We start from the raw sequence: 19,576 nt of genomic DNA, 5'->3' as shown, positions 1-19,576 counted from the left end.
TGCAGATTCTAAACATGAGATTCCAAGTGCATAGATATCGCAATGCATTTTGCCGTCGAAGAGTAAAGACTTTGTTAAAATGAAATATGGAGCCGGAAGCTCTTCTCATTATTAAAACAAGCTCTAAACAAAGTATTCATACATAAAAATCCGTGAGAATAAAGTCCGCAAATTATTCGATTCATTTCAAAGGAATCCTACTAAAAGGGAGGCGAGACTAACTCAAAGCTTTTATATCTCGTAGCGAGGCGCCTTATTGTCTTCAGCGGTATATGTATTAAACCTTGCTTTCTCTTGCGTAAATAAAATCCATTGGAGAGAGAAGTGCTTGGAAGCAAGTGCAAGGGGCCCGTGGGGGCGATGGGTCCTAGGTGTAATGCCTCATGCGAGTGTCGGGGACAATGTAAAGTAGATTGAATTGGAAAAAAAGACTTGAGCGGAATGGCAGCTTTCGGCGCCCAGGGAGGGAGACTCGACTCATAAGGGTAACAATGAACACTGTCCACAGAACCAAACGAATCTGTAGCATTGTACGAGGTTTTATTTTGTTTCAATACAGACGGTTTATGTTTAAAAGGGAGGCCGGGTAGAATGCAATGTTGTTATTCAATTCATTTGTGTCGATTGATTTTGTTGTGGTATCGTGAATAAAAGCAGCAATTTCCATAGTTTTTTTTTAATTACGACGTGCGTTAACCATAGATCCAGCAGTTGAAATTATAATTTGGGATTTAAGTAAATTGTCGCGGCCTTTCATTAACGTTGCACTAAAAACAACAGCGCCTCTAAATCTTTACAACAAAAAGTGGGAACACCCCTGACTTTGTCACTTCAAAGTTCAATATCTCAAAAACGGCTAAACCAATTTTGATAAAACATGTTTAAGAACCATAGCTAGAAAACCTTCTTTCAAATAAAAAACCCTCATTCAAATCGGTCCACCCGTTTAAGAGCTACGGTGCCACAGACAGATAGACAGATAGATAGATATTTAAAGCAAATTGCCTCCTTTATTGTTGAAGAAATAATGATATAAGACAGGATTACCTACTCAAAGTGGGGCACGCGAACCCCTAGGGGGTCGCTATTCGACGGTAGGGGGTTCGCGACAAGGTTTACGTGACTCCAAAAACCACCAGGCTGCAAGACTAGCAAGATGATTAAGATTTGTTTTTGGAGTCTTTTTTTTTATTATTTTTAGTTTCCCCAACAGTCAATTTTATTACTTTCTTTGGGGGGGGGGGGGGGGGTTCGCTATCGTCTAGAAACTTTAACAGGGGTACGTGGAGCCATAAGTTTGAGAATTCCTGATATAAGAAATACATTCTTACGTGGCTTAATCTTGATTTAAATGGCCATGAATCGCAACATTGTGGGTAATTTCTATAAAACAATGCAAAACGTTGTTAAATCTTAGTTACCTACGCTCGCTACGCTGTTTCAAAAGTATGATTATATCATAAAAATAACAAAGTTGAGCAGTTATATCTTTACATGTCGAGAATTATGACTTGAACAGACTTAAGAAGGTTGGTTAGTAATTAAAACCACTTTTAGTCCACGCGTGTTCATTTTGACTTTAAAGAACAATTATGAGGCTTAAGGTGGAGCATATAATTATATATTTACTCCTCTAGCCTTTTGCAATTCACTTTGACTAGGAAAAAGTTAAAAAAAATGTAATTACCTGTACCTGTTGTAAAGTAGTCCTTCCTTCTTTCTGTAAAAAAGGTTGCCTGGAAGAGATCGCTCTTAAGCGATAAGGCCGCCTATTGCTCACCTTGTAATTTTTTCTCTGTGTATCTGTTTTCTGTATCGCTTATGTCTGGTGTACAATAAAAAGTCTTTGTATTGTATTGTAATTCAGAGTTTCAACTACTTTCTAAACAGTTTGAAAAATTAATCGCGTTTAGTTGCCTTGCGCGCTTGTATTTTACTCATAATGGCCATTCAGACAGCATTCCAAACATAATTAATTATTCAAAACATTTCCCATTGCAGTTTAAAAGCAGTCAGAAAAACTCCACGCAAACTGCACGCTAGCTGCGATTGATGTATGTAAAGTCAGCAGTTGCAGTAATGTTCCGGTTAGAATGCAGACCGTCTGTAACGGTCCGAAATTGCTAGATAGCCGCAGGTTCACGGTAGATGCAAATGTTTCTCTCTCTCTCTTTCTCTCTCTCTTATTTAGGGCGTTCTGTCAGATTTTTTACATGTGCAGCTTGTGGGCAAAATGTACTAAAAGGGCGCTAAGTGCCTTGCGGGTCCAATATAACAATGGTTTTAGGATGCTGATGGGACTGCCGCGCTGGTGTACTGCTTCAGGAATACTCGCGGAGGCTAGGGTTGACAGTTTTAGCGCGATACTTCGCAAGAGGATATACTGCCTGATGTATCGGGTGCGCGACAGTCCCAACAGTCTCCTACAGCTCGTCTGGACTGACCCGGCCTGTGCAATGAGTAGGCATTGGAACTCTGTGCATATGGAATCTAGGGGCAGCATTCATAGGTTAATTAAATTAAATTTTATAATGGTCATTTTGATGTAGGTATTTTATTTTGTTTTAATTTTTACTTAATTTAATTTTGTTTTAGTCTTATAAGTGCTTTGTAACTAACAATCTATGGATCTGAGAAATGTGAAATAAATTATTATTATTATTAAATGTCCAACAGTGGACGTCCTACGGCTGAAATGATGATGAGGATGATGTTCAATGTAATGCAACTTGCACGGTTTTGATTGCAGATCTAAACCGGGCTTCAGTATGCTTTAAGCTCAGCGAGCTTTTTCGCTCGTGTTTTTTTCAGGCAAAATTGTAAACTTAGGTGACACAAGAGCGAAAAAACCCCATTGAACTAAGTATATAGTCCCCGAAACTTAGCTTAACTATTGAATAACATAAATAACGAGTGTGGACACAAGAGCATCGTTCTTATCGATCTTGCAGGCAAGCATCGTTTACCTACTATGCATTTTCCGAACCATTACCTGCTCCTGCTAACAGGATGAACTCCCAACGTCTTGGAGAAAAGGCACCGGTAATGCACGTCCAGGCGAGTAGGAAATAGTAAGTTTTTATTAATTTTTAACTGGTTATTTACGTGGCATAGGAGCAGCCCGAAGAATTTGAACGAAAAATTAAGACAGAGCTACGTGTTTAGTAGAAAGCGAAGCTTTGACACTTTTACAACCCCAGAATAATAATAATCATCATCATCATCTCCAGTCTATACACGCCGCACTATTAGGCACAGGCCTCCTCCCAGAATTACTTGAGACTTGAGATGTAGTTCCCACGCGGGCTCAGTGTTGATTGGAAACTTCGCACACACCATCACGCACGCACGCTTCGCAGGTTGCCTTCACGATGTTTTCTTCGCCGAAAACATCATAATAAAATTTCTAATGAATCGCGCATAAATTTGGAAAAACTCGAAGATGAGAACCTGAACTAGAACACACGATCCTCTGCTTGAGAACCTCGGAGTAAAAGGAACTTATGAACTAGTCACATGTCAAGCAGGGGATGATTTACGTTCCGGCTGACGAAGGTAGGTAATATTGATTCGATGTTCATGTTTAAACTTTATCATGTGAAGTAGAAAAAAATTACAAATTGCACATTACAAGTGAAATAAGTACATTTACTTACTGAGCGATTTTCGGGAAAGTTAAACTTGACGTCATTGCCGTCATTATTGAAACTTCGGCTTTAAAAATATCTCTGGAGGACTAAAGATGGAACTTTATTCTTTCGTTATTGCTTTCATGGTACTATTGTTTAAAATTCTGTAAAAAAGTATTGGTATTGAATGAGAGAAAGTTTGTTATTGACGATGGCGGCTGATTGATCATTTGTTTATAATTAAAACACAGCTTTTTTAAAGTTAAGCCTAAGGCTAAGATTTTGGAATTTTACATAGATCTCATGGGAACTACCTACATACCAAATTTCAACCACATTTGTTCTGTCAATTTAGCGTGAAGGAGTAATTAAGTTTTGCCGGTGGTAGGACCTCGTCCGCCCGGATTGCTACCACCATCTTGCTCGCTAATCCTGCCGTGAAGCAGCAGTGCTTGCACTGTTGTGTTTCGGTGTGGAGAGTAAGACAGCCGGTGAAATTACTGGCACTTGAGGTATCCCATCTTAGGCGTCTAGGTTGGCAACGCATCTGCAATCCCCCTGGTGTTGCAGGTGTCTATGGGCGGTGGTCATCTCTTACCATCAGGAGACCCACTTGCTCGTTTGCCATCCAGTGAAATAATAAAAAAAATTAAGAACAATAATACAATTTTTTTCAACAAAGTAATAAACACAACACACGCATATACACATTCACAAAGTATCGCATCTATAATATTGGTAGGACTATTTTGCCTATACCCGCGGTTTAGGCCGTGTGAACTTAGATTATGGCAGGCATAGATGTAGCATTTTAGTTGCGTAAATTTGGGCTTGCACAAGTATACTTACTGTGTTTATAATTTGCAAGTAAATTATTTCTATCGAACTAAATATTAGCGATTTTTTGGGTGATATATATCTTCGAACAGTATGCAGTTAAAATTATTCCTTTAATTTTTAGGGTTCCGTAGTCAACTTGGAACCCTTATTATTTTCGCCATGTCTATCCGTCTGTCTGTCTGTCTGTCCGCGGCTAAGCTTAGAGACCGTTAATACTAGAAAGCTGAAATTTGGCATGAATAAACATATCAGTTACGCTGACAAAGTGGTAACATAATTTTTTTTTTAGGTTTTCTCCCATAGACGTAAAGTGGGGAAGATTTTTTTTCTCGACGAACCCAACATATAGTGTAGGATATCGTTGTATAGGTCTTTAAAAACCATTGGGGAGGTGCCAAGATGATTTTTCGATTTAGTGGCCTGTTTGCGTAATACGAGTATTCAACATTAAAGTGCAAATTTTCAATAAAATCGAGCGTCCCCTGCCTTCTAAAATCTAAACTGTTGGGTGGAAAATTTTGAGAAATATTCAGAAGGGTAGTGTATATCAAATTTACAAGGAAATTTATAACGGCTATGATTGCTTAAGGATTATTAGTAGTTTAACAGTAAATAGCAGCCTAAGGTATAAAACATACCTAAAGTTGAAAGTTACACAATACGAAATCCTTAGAAAAATATTATTTGTTTTTTTTCGTAATGGCTACGGAACCCTAACCTGGGCGTATCCGACACGCTCTTGGCTGGTTTTTTGATTTAGCCTAATGCAATTTGGGTCAACCACGAACCGGAAGACGAGGCGTTGGCAGGCCTCCTACCAGGTGGACTGACCACATCGTGAGAGTTGCGGGAAACCGGTGGATGCAAGTGGCGAGTTGTCGTTCATTGTAGCGGTCTAAGGGGGAGGCCTTTGTTCAGCAGTGGACGTCTTCCGGCTGATGATGATGATGATGATGATTTTGTGCAACTATTTTGAATAGAGATGATATTTCATGCAGTTTGATAGTCAGTAGCTGATTGGCGTTAGTTCATTGCCACGGGCCGCTGTACGAAAAAAGTCGGCTGTCAGGGGGTTTCTTGAAAATTAAGGCTTATAATGAAATACCTTTCTTCTCCCTCCCACCATCGTGCCGGAACACGATGGGCCGGTTGTGTTCCCGGCGCCACATCACGGTCGGGGGCGGCACGCCGGTCGCACTGCAGGCCAGCCGGACGCTGCCGCCTTCCCGAGCCGAGCTGCCTTCTGACACCGTGTCCACGATGTCCGGGGGGATCACTACAGCTAAGTGACCCATCTGTAAACAAATATTGATTAAATAAATAAAAATAAACAAATATCACAGGCGTACATCTGGATCGCTGGGCCAAAGCTATCTATCACCGATTGGGTTCCATGCGATGGGCTCCGGAGCAGAGGCAAACCCCTAAGACCCCTCCTTCTAAAGAGCCTGACGATTTGGACCAATTCCAGTCAGACTGGCGAGATTTGGCCAAAAGTAGAGGCAAGTGGAAAAAAGGTGAGGCTTTTGCCCAGCAGATGGACACAATACAATCTAAATAAAAAATAAACACGGGGATCGAACCCTCCTGGGTCCTCAAAGCTTCATAGTTAGGTTATCTAACTATTAGGCTATCCGGTATGCGACACGGTTTTTTTTTAACTTTGGGACTTTTTAGAGCGCACACCGTTTTTGAATGACAGGGATCCAAAATCTCTATATGATTTGGTTGCACCTGTGTGCGCGCAACCGTATTTCACCAGCCTTACTTTGCCGTTCGCAGGATTCTTTAGATACTAACAACTAATAGTGTAACTAGGTGTGGATAAACCTTTTAATTGGAGTGAGTTCCATTAACCCTAGGACGCGGATCCGTGCCAAATTAAAGACTTTCTTTTTTATTTAAATCATCAGAATTTGTGCTTATTAAAATACATGAGATTTGAATCTAGTATTTTTTTAGTTCCCGCTTACGAGGGTTTGAAGTGAAATTACGTCTCCGAGCGGGTTATTCTGTATACAGATGACATACACTCACCTGACTCTTCATGGGATCTGTGTTGACTTGGCACATGTAAGTGCCGGAGTCGTTAGCTTGCACGTTACTGACGTGCAGCTTCCATGTGTTGTGGTTGTTGTAGGTGACGGACAACCGCGAGTTTAGTGCCACCATATTTTTGTGGATCGCTAGGATCGCCTTCGAGTCTGACTTTATCCACGCGACCTGAAACAATTGAAGTAAATAATGTTTTAAAATCCAAACGAGGACTCTCCTTATTTTTTAATGGTAACCTTATCTGGAAAAAAATCTCTTAATTCATCATCATCATCCCAGCCTATATACGTCCCACTGCTGGGCACAGGCCTCCTCTCAGAACAAGAGGGCTTGGGCCATAGTTCCCACGCGGGCCCAGTGCGGATTGGGAACTTCACACGCACCGTTGAATTGCTTCGCAGGTTTGTGCAGGTTTCCTCACGATGTTTTCCTTCACCGCAAAGCTCGTGGTAAATTTAATTCCGCACATGAATTTCGAAAAACTCAGAGGTGCGAGCCGGGGTTTGAACCCACGACCCTCTGTTTGAGAGGCGATAGGTCAAACCACTAGGCCACCACGGCGGAAAAAAATCTCTTAATTGTTTTAATGAAATCATGCAAGATCCTGGTTAAAGGCATATGACCAATAGTGGACGTCCTACGGCTGAGATGATGATGCAAGATCAGCATCAGGCCCTTAGACGTCCATCGCGAACAAGCGTCTTCGCCTAAGTGACGAATATCGGTCAAAAATTCCTAATGCGATAAGAGTCGTAAGTGTCTAAATATTATTGCATTTTGAAACGTTTTAAGAATAAAATGTCCTTATGAACATCAAAATCATCATGGTTTTCGAAATGCAGCAATATTATATATTTACTTACGATTTTTATCGCTTTAAGAATTTATCTTTTACTAGCCGTTACCCGCGACTCCGTCTGCGCAAAAATAGTTTACGCGGGCACTATGCAATTTTTCGGGATAAAAACTATCCCATGTCCTTCACTGTATACCGAATTTCATCTAAATCGGTTCAGTGGTTTAGACGTGATGAAGTAACAAACAAACAAACAGACTTAGACTACAAACTTTCGCATTTATAATACTATAAGTAGGAAGGATTATATTATAATTTATTTATTATAAGATATACGCAGCTCATTGTTATAGGTAATCGAGGTCTATACCACATAGAAAATGTTACTAATCATCACTTATTCATCGGGTGCTTAACACTTACACTAATAAATGAAAGGGTACTAAATAATGACACAATAAACATGCCTGTGAAGTAAGACAATAAATTACGGAACTTTAACAATGCAATCAGCGTGTGTACAAAACAAAACGCTTCCCTCCGGCGGCATTGCATACGAGCGTGAAATTTCATTTTATATCTAGGATTAATGTCATAAATCGCTCCCATTTGCCGGCGTTCCTCCAAGTTTTAAATCGCTTGTATTGTTCACCACGGAGACGAAACTTAATGTGACTTAAACGCTGTAGCGAATGTAAAACTGAGAGAACGACACATAAAATTGTAGAGTTTCATTCGAGGAATGCAGGGTGTCTCGCGCGCGCCGCTCCGGCGCATTTTTCATGTGACATCTCGCTTTGTTGCGGTTGGGAAACAAATTAGTAACAATTCTACTGTTTTGCGAGAATTTATTCTCTACGAATGGCGGTGAAACTTCTTATACTGAATTGCGGATAAGAAACGGTAGTAAAACCATTATATTGAAGGAAACGCTAAAAAAAGGAAACATAGGCGAGTAAATTGATTGGTAATTATTAATTTTATTGCTTGACACAGTCCTCAATGATTTGTTCACTAAAATAAATCTCTTCAATTATTAGGCATGTTTTTATGTACATGCAAACATATGTTCAAGTATATAAAAAATAAGTACTATTTGTATTCAATTCTAGGAAGTAATTACTTCCATATTTTTTATATATTTATTTTAGTACCTATTTTAGTGTCACGAATTTGATAAGATATTACTGATAACAGTACAGGTACTACTAAACTGTTGACGTTTGACGTAAATATTACGATACAAATTGAATTATTAAAAGCAATTATCATGTATTTACATCTACAATAGCCACATCACAAGTTATCGACAATCTTCGTGTTTTGAATGATAACTATTATTTAATCGTAGTTATGGCCATTTTTAAAATATCGCAGTTCAAAGCAGTTATTAACAGTAAAACATTGAAATTATGATCATTCACTCCCTTGTTCCCCCAAGGCGTCCAGACCTCTAAATCCGGCCCTGCCTTATTCAATTAAAATTTCGTAAGACTATTAACTTACTTCTTTATTTGGCATTCTTCTTTTTCAGATACGCATACATTTAGCTACAGAAAGTGCAATTTCATGAAGAGAAAGGGTAAGACTGCTGTTAATGACATAGCAAATATTAGGCCCCTTGCCACGTAAGCTTCGAAACAAATATTATTCATAGTTTACCCGCGGCTTCGCACGCCTAAACTATTCGATTAGTAATTACAATTGAAATTCCGGGATTTTACAAAATTCTTCTGGGAATCCTTAAAATTTAGATCGTGGTCTTCATTGAGGTTGTGTCAAGAACAACTATCCAAAATTTCAATACTTACTCTAAATTCAGCGGTTGAAATTTCAAGATTTTATCCCTATTCCGTAGGAATATGGGGATAAAAAGTAGCTTATGTGTTATTCCAGACGTCTAGCTACCTACATCCCAAATGTCATGACTCAAAGCCCAGCGGATATAATTTCGAGAGTTTGTCCCTATCCCGGATAAAAAGTAACCCATATGTTAATTCAGGGTATATATTACCTGTGTGCCAAATTTCATTTAAATCTGTTCAGTAGTTTTTACGTGAAAGAGTAACGAACATGATACATCCATCCATACAAACTCGCGTTTGTAATATTAGTAAGATTATTTATTTTGTTTTGGTTTATGTCCAGCACGCTCAATGTGAGTTCACGATGTAGGTACCCACGTAATAATACATAAATACATTTCAATATTTTATAACTTTAGTTCCATAAAGTTACTCAACCTAAATAGTGATTTCATAGATATTAAATTTAATTGCTTAGCCCACTTGCAGTTGCTTCGCAAAATTGACATGCAGAAGAAATATAAAATATAAAATCTATTGAACCGGTACCCTTAGTGGGGTACGTTACGTCGGCTAAATATGGATACATGTCAATATGAGCCAGTTAACTCTGAAACATGCACACATTCGATGAATTTTACAGCGAGACCATTTTTCAGACAGGTAAGCATATTCCTTGTCAAAAGCAAAAACTTATGCTGAAATATGAAAACTTAACGACTTAATGTCAGTGTTGTCAATAAAATTTCAGTTGTTCATCGCTACTAGCGTGTGGGTGAATTTCTTTACATTCGGTCTTTGGCTTGGATCACCAACAGTGGTCATACCGCAATTGAGGAGAGAGGCAAACACGACCGCCGTAGTGAGCGACGAAATGGAATCATGGCTGTGTAAGATTAAAAATAAAGAAATAAAGTACCCATGATTATAATAATTTTGATTTAAATCGTATTTCCACAGCATCGGTGGTCGGCTACGCTGGTTTACCTTGGGCTGTGATCTTTCCTCTCTGCATGCGACGCTACGGTAGAAAATTTCCATTTATTTTCGCCAGTGCCTGTGCCTTAACAAGTTTCATTGTATACTGCAGCAGCAGTACTGCGATTCAAATCTTAGCGGCCGAAATTATTGAAGGTGTCATTTTTGCAAGCAACTCTACTGTTTCAATGTTGGTTATAACAGAATATACCTCTCCACGCCATAGAGGACTGTTCTTAACTCTAAAAGCAGCTTCGATGAACATTGCAATATGTATCGCAAATGCAATAGGAACTTTCTTTCATTGGAAAAAGATTCCTATTTTAGGAACAGTTTGTGCGGTTTATTCCTTTAGTGCCATATTTTGGCCTGAGTCACCATACTGGCTGGCTTCAAAGGGAAGGTTTGCTGAATGCATGGCATCACATCGCTGGTTGAAGGGGACGGGTGATGAGGCCGAGAAAGAACTTAAAGATCTCATTCAAGCACAAATAGAATATCAAGAAAGCCATACAAACCAACACGTACTCTTAAAAAGTATTTTGTTTAAAAGATTTTTTAAATATATTACCAACAAAAAGTTTTACAAACCCACACTCCTTTCCATGCTCATGGTGTCAGTTTATTTTTCTTCTGGTAAAATGGTATGTATTGTTTATGCCAATCAGATGATCAAGAAAATTTCTAACAGTGAAACAGCAGCCTATGTTGGGATGCTTATCCTAGATGTTATTACTATTTTCGCAATGTACTTTGGCTGTTTTCTTTCAAAAATCTTAAATAGACGGACTTTGCTTTTGAATGCGTCAATATTAGCTGCTTTATTTTTGTACGCTTTAAGTTTTTACTTGTACCTTATAAAGCTTTCTGTAATCAAGGAAAATGTAATTATGTCGTTAATCCTTCTTGTATTTTTTTCGGTATCCGTAACTTGTGGTCCTTTGATTATGTGTGGTTCCGTATACGCCGAGTTGATACCTTTAAGGTTCAAAACTTTATCTATTATAATAACGGTACTGAGCGCTGGAATAGTTCACTCGACTATTTTAAAAATATCGCCATTTATATTTAAAACCTGTGACATGCATGGAACTTTTCTTTTCTTTGGAATTTCGTTTTCCATTTGTATTTACTTGTTTTACGCGTTCCTTCCTGAAACTAAAGACAAAACTCTTCAAGAAATAGAGAATTGTTTTAAGGATAATTCAGAGAAAGGGCAAGAACTTGTAAAACTCGATGATTATGCAAAAAGTTTATAGAGTGTGCCTTTTTAGTTTAATAGATATTAGTCTAATTAATGAAATCTGAAGTAGTCCTACAGCTAATTTGAGCTTTGCAGAAATTAATAAAATATGTAGGTATGTAAAAAATAATGTTGGTTGTTTTTCTTCGGTTTACCATTGAATCGAGATAAACGTTTAATCGGATATCAGTTTGATAACAACGTTTCACATATTTTCGTTTCATCCAATTAATTTCTGTGAACAGTCAGTGCAAGTAATATTGTCAAGATTTTTCACTTACTTATAACGTATGTAGTCGTAAATCCATCCATACTTCCATATTATATACTATTATATACTATTTATAAACTATATTATTATTACTATTAATTACTATTACTATTTACTTTTTACTATTTAATATTATAAATGCGAAAGTAACTGTCTGTCTGTCTGTCTGTTACGCTTTCACGCCTAAACCGCTTAACCGATTTTGATGAAATTTGGTACAGAGATAGAATAGACCTTGGGAAAGAACATAGGCTATATTTTATTGCGAAAAAGGGGCTTTAAGGGGTTGAAATAGCGGATGAAAGTTTATATGGTGGAAGTTCGCTGCTGTCGATGATAAAACCATGAAACTTGGCATTTATGCACTTAAGAACTAAATCGACATTTGTTCACGCGTTTTTTAAAATTCTGCCTGTGAGGGGGTGAAATAGGGGATGAAATTTTATATGGAAGATCGTTATTTTCGAAGATAAATCGATGTTTCTTTATGAAACTTGGCATTTGGGCAAGTGATAAGAGATAAATAGATATTTGTTCGCGCGTTTTTAAAAAGTCTTCCTGTGAGGGGGTGAAATAGGGGATGAAAGTTTATATGGAAGATCGTCATTGTCGAAGACAAATCGATGGTTCTTTATGAAACTTGGCATTTGGGCACTTATTAGAAATAAATAGATATTTGTTCAAGCATCTTTGAAAATTTTACTCGCGAGGGGATAAAATAGGGGATGAAAGTTTATATGGAACTGCCTTGACTTCCTATGCCTTGACTTAGAAGTTTGATTTTTCACAGCTTTCGGGACTATTGACCTGTTTAGGGTTTTAGTTTCAACTCGATACCGATATTATCCGCGCTTTTATGAGATAAAGGGTCTTGGCAGACAGACGGATGGACGGACAGAAAAGTGATCCTATAAGAGTTCCATTTTTTCCTTTTGAGGTACGGAACCCTAAAAAACATTTGATCCGGCGCCTTTCAAATGTGGGGAAGGAAGTTCGTAAGGAATTCCAAACAAATTTACTGTAAGTATATTTATCGAAAATATGTGTGTGTAGCTATGCTTAATAAAAATGCCATCTTTATTATAATCCTACCCTCCTAACTTACAATAATGGACGTAAGGTGTCAAGAGTTCACTATGAAGAATGAGAAAACCTTTTCAGCTCTACCGTACTCGACCTGAAGTCGTCTGGCAGTGTCTTATCCAACCTCGACACTGGCGGAATCATCGCATCGTTCGATGGAGCCATTATAATCCCAAAAATTGAAATTGAGAAAACCTTTTGTGTAGGCGGGGTAGAATACACGTCGTATTGCTAAAATGTGGCTACCCGCAAAATATGTATGTTTTACCAAAGAATGGAAGAACAAAAAAATAGTTTATATTTATAGTAATGTATAAAGAAATAGGTTATTTTCAGTAAACCGTAGCAGTTTCTTTGTGCTATTATTGGCAGAATAGGTATGCTAAATAAATTAAATACTTCCTAAAGTTACTATTCCACGCGGACCAAGTCGCCGGCAAAAGCTAGTAGTTTCTATTTAGAAGGTTACAACATTTTTTTCTAAACCACTCTGTTTATTATGTTTGTAATAATCCATGGACAAGATTTAATAGCAATTAGTTGGAGAGCGGACTGCAAAATTTCATATCTACTTGATACCGCGATGAAATGCACAATGGTTTCCCATAAAAGTGATGCTAAGTCCGAATTTGATTGTCAGCTATGTCAGCCACCACGGAACTTGCCGAATGTATAAAAAAAACATTTCCCATGCTAAAAAAGGGGTGTTATTTAATATTTAACCCATCTGATACTAAAATAAAAGTCATGGCATCAGTTAGAAATTTACTGTAGATACAGAAAAGCGAAATATGTCAGTATTTTTTTTGCCGGAAGTGCTTGGCAGACGCTCTCAAAGGTGACCATCAGAAACCCTAAATATACCCATCTGATACCAGCAAGAAACCAATTTCAGTCGGTAGGTATGAACCCTCGTTTCTTGCGGCGCATTCTTCTTGGCAATGATGGTCTTTCCGAAAGCGCTGGTAGTTTAAAAAATGACGTGTAAAAGTGCCCATTGCGGCCTATTTACTGAATAAATTATTTGAATTTTGAATTTGAATTTGAACATATCCGGTATAACCCTCATAATTATGGAAACTATTTTAGAGACAGGTTTAATATTTTTGTAAATCCTACTTATCCTACGTTATAATTATAAATGCGAAAGTTTGTGTGTGTGTGTGTGTGTGTGTGTGTGTATATGTTTGTTACTTCTTCACGCTAAAACGGCTGGACGCATTTGGATGAAATTTGGTACGTAGATAGCTGGACGTCTGGAATAACACATAGGGTACATTTTATCCCGATATTCGCACGGGATAGGGATAAAATCTTGAAATTTCAACTACTGGGTTTAGAGTAACAAAATTTTGGACAGTTGTTCTTAACACAACCTCAATGAAGACTACGATCTCTACAGTTTGGGAATTCCCAGAGGAATTTTTTAAAACCCCGGAATTTCAATTGTAACTACCAGATCAAATAGTTTAAGCGTGCGAAGCCACGGGTAAACTGTAGTATTATAAATTCGACACACAAACACGCACACGCACACACACACACACACACACACACACACACACACACACACACACACAAAGTTACGTGATGTCTTCCAAAATCAGTTTTGTAATATTGGCTTTTGGTTACTAATTAGTAATTTTTGGCTTAACGTCAAGCTATTCTTTTTTTTTCAGTGATATTTACATGACTCCATTTCCATCAGCCCAGCTGCTTACTGCCTCTAAAAAGGACTTCACAGCTTTATATTTCAGTCTAAAAGGCTTGAGTCTTTCCGAATATTACACCTAGCTATTATTTTTCTATTCTTAACTGAAATCGGATGTTGGTGGCAGACATCCTTGCACTATATTTTATGTATAAAAGATGACCCATGATGATGATGATGTATGTATGATGATGATGATGATGATGTCCTTATAGCGTCCACTTTATTATATTGGTCAAATTTAAAGGTAAGGTTTTGCTAACCTAAACATAAAACGCCGATAGCGGGGAAAGAAGCTAGAAATTTAAAAAAAAGACTGGAGAAAAATTCAGCAAAGTAATGTTTGTCTTCGAAGTACATTTGAATAAAAAAATGAACACGATAAAAAAAAAGTTTGCAAACAATTTTTAATTCCATTTTAATTACAAACTATTATTGCATGACTTGGCTGGCCAAATAGCGTACACCATGTTGTTTCTATATACAAAAAATAAAATTGTAAGGAATAAAAAATTGTTTTTTTTTGTGTCAAACTAGGCGACAGTGGTCAGCACAAAAAAAAACAATCTAGGCTTTCGTACGTGTCTCAAAACAAAAAATGGGTCTCCTGATGGTCAGAGATCACCACCGCCCATAAACATCTGCAACACCAGGGGTATTGCAGATGCGTTGCCAACCTAGAGACCTAAGATGGGATACCTCAAGTGCCAGTAATTTCACCGGCTGTCTTACTCTCCACGCCGAAACACAATAGTGCAAACTGACTTTTAACTTGACATGTGTAAAAACTTTTTTTACTACATCTATAAACGTACTTACCCTGTAATTAGAGAGGTGATTCACAACACACGTGAAGTGTACGTCCCTGCCCTGTGTGACCGTGTGGTTCTCCAAAGGGGCCAGGAACTCCGGCTCCACCTCTGCTTGAATTGGTATTTCACCTATGAAGGACAAAAAATACTTACATAAAAAGAACTAACCTAAGATATCTAACTAATTATAACAATAAAAATTATTATAAAAAAGAATACCCCGTCTAAAAGATCTGCCTGTGGCAGGGTTCCCGTGACGCTGGCCGCATTACCCCTTTGGACCGCAAGTGAGATCCGCTGGGATAAGTACGCGCCAGCTCTTGGGTCCCCAGAAGTGTCGACCAACAGGGACGACAGGGCCTTTATAAAAAACTTCATCATTGATGGTGCCATGACGGAACTATAGTGATTACTTTAGTGATATTTTGTTAGTGTTTATAATTTATTTTTCAGCAGACAATAAATATAATACGTATGTCTACCTAACAAACTTTTTTCTTTTATCTGGAACACCGTTTTCAATTTATCTGTCCGTTTTTGGAACTTACTACTCTCGTATTTACTAAGTACCTAGTATTGAACGTATTCAAAATTCAAATCATTTATTCAGTAAATAAATAGGCCGCAATGGGCACTTTTACGCGTCATTTTTTGAACTACAGCGCTTTCGGGAAGACCATCATTGCCAAGAAAAATGCGCCGCAAGAAACTTGGCAGAAATTCATTGTTTCAAAATAAAATAATTACAAATAAAATACCTACTTAAAAACTACAGTATTAAATTAAAGAAAAAATTTACAAAAAAAAACAGGGATGTATGGGGTCCCTTAGTTACAAAACTAAACACTAACTATATCTGCGTTCAGTGGAAGTGTAGAATGCTTCCACCATCATATATTAAAAAAATAATAATAATTTGATTCTGAAATATACATTTCAGGTCAAGTAGTTGTATGATAATGCTCTCGTCAGGTACTAATGAGAACATTAAATTACTGCTTCTATAATGTTCGTCAACAGACTATTTAAAGCATTGCTCAAGTCTGAGCGAAAATTAAATGATGGAAATAAATCTACAATCCTGATTCCGTCTTCTCACCAGTTCATTAACGATACTATTGCGCGCAGTTTTTGCAGCCAAGACGATTTCATCCATTTAAAAGTGAGACGCTAAGTAGAAGATGTAATGAAGTTTCAGTTTTGCCATAGTTTTGCAAATAGAATATGCCTCGAGGATGACACTGGCCGGTACAGCATTTCGTGCCCTCGCGAACCCAACATAACTGTCAATTAAATAATTTTAAAGCAAACTCTGCAACAACAAAATCCACTTCGAGCTATTTTATAATGATTTGAATGTTAATATACGTTCTCTTCGATAGAGTTAGATGTTAAGTTGTCAATTTGTGAATTGAGTACCATCAATATTTAAATTTCACCTCGCGAAGGGTATTTACTGAAAGCAAGTTAATATCGAAACTTCGTGTTTTCGTTTAATATTTTGGGCAAACAATTATGTCTTGATATTAGCATGATTATAAGTACAGTTATTATAAATTATTATTTACCTTTATACAGGTACCTTGTTGTTTCTATCTTTTTCATATACAATAAGGTACTCTCATACATAAAAGCTTAAAATCCATAATGTACATGGCTAACTCACATTAAAACAAAGTAATTAAACTATTATGTGGTATTTTTTGCAATATACTTAATACAATATAATGACTCTTCTTTGAACACCACAAAATAGTAAGCGGAAAATAAAATTGAGGTAAATAGACAAAAAATACAAAATAAGCAATTGGTGGCCTTATTGCCGCAAAGCTATCTCTTTCAGAATACATTGACAATAGAAAGAAGCAAGGAATAGATCTCAGCAGGTGGTGCAATTTATGACAGATCAATAACAAAAATATATATGTAAAACCAACTATACATAAGTACTCGTACAGTACTCATTTAGAACAGAGATAGTCAATTAGTCAAAAAGCAATATATAAATAGACTAGCTTATTATTTTTTTTGCATTATGAACTCATTTTGGAACACTATCAAAATAGCTTTCAGAGAAACGACAATATCACTATTCGTTATTTTTTTATTACCTGTTACGAAAACACTGAGAAATGTTCCCAGCCACCAGGCCGCTCTTGTCGACGGTGAAAACATGTGTCTCTCCGTGATGACTCTGTAACAATATTAAAAACATCTTTGAAAATCAATTTACTTAGCCTTATAATAATGTTAGCCCAGTGCTAAACGATTTGCCTGATTAAGCTGGCCACCCAACTATATCAAAAATAATCCACAAAAAGGAAATAAAATGTACAAACCTCAAAGAAAAAGAAACGAAGGCTCGTTATAAATTTCCTAAAACTCTTAACAGTCACCCATAATATTATCTGCCTTCCCCAAAATAAAAAGAAACAGATCGACAAAGGAGTTTCCTCGGAGGAAATGAGGCTTGATCGCAATGTTCATAATTTGAATTTTATTGGAACGGAACGGTTTAAATGTATTGTCTGTTTTTGAATAATCGTAACGGTTTTTTAGTGCAAGGGTAGTAGAAGTAGGAAATTGTACTTGAGTCGTAAATAATTTGGAATATTCCAACTGGTGGTCAGATTCATTTGACTGAAAACCTCTGTAAATGTTTTTCAGGACTTTTTAACCGTGATTGACTGGTCATACATTATTCGAAATTCGAAGTGTAGAAAGTGTGTGTAAGAAAAAATAATACCCAAAAAAACTTCATTCAAGCCGTTTTGTTTGGTTAAAATATATTTATTTTTGTATCAATTTTTTTAGGGTACCTCTCTCATAGACGTAAAGTGGGGGTGATTTTTTTTCTCATCCAACCCTATAGTGTGGGGTATCGTTGGATACGTCTTTTAAATCTATTAGGGGGTTGCTCAGACGATTTTTCGATTCAGTGATATGTTTGCGAAATATTCAACTTTAAAGTGCAAATTTTCATAAAAATCGAGCGCCCCCCCAGCCCTCTAAAATCTAAACCGGTGAGTGGAAAAATTTGAAAAAAAATCAGGATGGTAGTAAGTATATCTAACTTTCAAGGAAAACTATAACGACTAAGTTTACTTGAGAATTATTAGTAGTTTATGAGTAAATAGCAGCCTAAGGTATAAAATATACCTAAACTTGGAAGATTCCGTATAAAATACGAAATCCTTAGAAAAATATTACTTAATTTTTTCGTAATGGCTACGGAACCCTATTTTGGGCGTGTCTGACACGCTCTTGGCCGGTTTTTTTATTGTAGTACTAAGCACGACACTTGTAAACTTGTAAGACTGAATGGAGAGTCGCTGAACACTCTCAGAATTTGCTATGATTTTCTACAAATTGTAACTTACAAGGGATTTTTTGATGAACGAAATCACGAATTCAAGTGTAAAAATATACTTGTGAAATAAATAATGACACTTGTAACTCATAATTTACACGTGTAGTTTTGATGGACACATATTTGTAATAATGATTTTTTTTTACAGGAAAATTGCTTGTAATACAACGCTTGTGAGTTTTGATAAACAGGGCACTGGTCGACCTGTGAAAGAAAGGAGCTGATGGAATAAGACCGTGTAGTTCTGACGCACCTTCTTCGAAATTAAAAGCTTGTAATATGCAACGTTTTTTCATTCTTTAATTTCAAAATATACCATAGTTTTATTAAAGTGCAGTAAAAGTAGATTGTTGCACCAAGCAGAAAGTTATTTATTATTGCACCGAGTGACGATTTGGAGTCCGAGCGTCAGCGAGGATAAATTACGTAATGCGAGGTGCATAATCTGCTTTTCTTTCAACTATTACTGGAATAGTAGACGAAAAAAAACTCATGCTAAACAATTAATAGGAAAGAAATGTCACTAGCACTCGATGATTACATTTTTGTAAGTCTACATTCGCAATCTCAAATAATGACCACGGAAAATTCGCAAGGTTCCCGCCAATTTGTATTTTGTATTTTTTACTTTTTTTGGCCAGAGTTAGTAGCCAGTAGCAGATATTTTTACCTGCGATCTGTCAAATTTCGGATGGCCGCCAGGTTGGCCAACCAAACACTAGATTTTTTACACTATGCAGGCTAATTTTATAGCAAAAATACTTGTGTTACCTCTTTGGTGGTGCAATTAAAAAAATATATAAAACAATGCAATAAAGGATTTTCATACAGTCCCGCTTTGTGCTTGGTATTTAGTGCGGTTATGATGAAATTAAACCATAGTTGGAAGAAAAATATTTCGATATCTTAGCTCTATTCCCAATCATCTATTTTGTGAATGAAGCCCAAGCGAGCACTGCTCATAAGCAATCGCGGAGCAGCCC

General features: G+C 37.1%; 2 protein-coding genes across 3 annotated transcripts in view; one reads left to right on the top strand and one right to left on the bottom strand.

Annotated features, from left to right (window-relative positions):
- The window catches only part of LOC141434367 (lachesin-like), an 80,443-nt gene that overhangs the window by 23,109 nt on the left and 37,758 nt on the right, over nucleotides 1-19,576 (bottom strand). For both annotated transcript variants that reach the window (XM_074096781.1, XM_074096782.1), the window contains exons 2-5: nucleotides 17,335-17,417; nucleotides 15,231-15,352; nucleotides 6,507-6,692; nucleotides 5,575-5,764 (exon numbers count right to left, since the gene is read on the bottom strand). In XM_074096781.1, coding sequence (XP_073952882.1) covers nucleotides 5,575-5,764; nucleotides 6,507-6,692; nucleotides 15,231-15,352; nucleotides 17,335-17,417 — 581 coding nt within the window. The remainder of the gene's footprint in view (nucleotides 1-5,574; nucleotides 5,765-6,506; nucleotides 6,693-15,230; nucleotides 15,353-17,334; nucleotides 17,418-19,576) is intronic.
- Nucleotides 9,850-14,494, top strand: LOC141434431 (facilitated trehalose transporter Tret1-like). The gene is made up of 4 exons (XM_074096850.1): nucleotides 9,850-10,015; nucleotides 10,086-10,640; nucleotides 11,136-11,319; nucleotides 14,380-14,494. Exons 1-4 carry the CDS (start codon nucleotides 9,850-9,852, stop codon nucleotides 14,492-14,494), a joined length of 1,020 nt encoding a protein of 339 aa, XP_073952951.1.

This window comes from Choristoneura fumiferana, chromosome 13, assembly GCF_025370935.1.
Source record: "Choristoneura fumiferana chromosome 13, NRCan_CFum_1, whole genome shotgun sequence".
NCBI lineage: Eukaryota > Metazoa > Arthropoda > Insecta > Lepidoptera > Tortricidae > Choristoneura > Choristoneura fumiferana.
The sequence above is the reverse complement of the archived record's forward strand: the minus strand, read 5'-3'. Positions and strand labels throughout refer to the sequence as shown.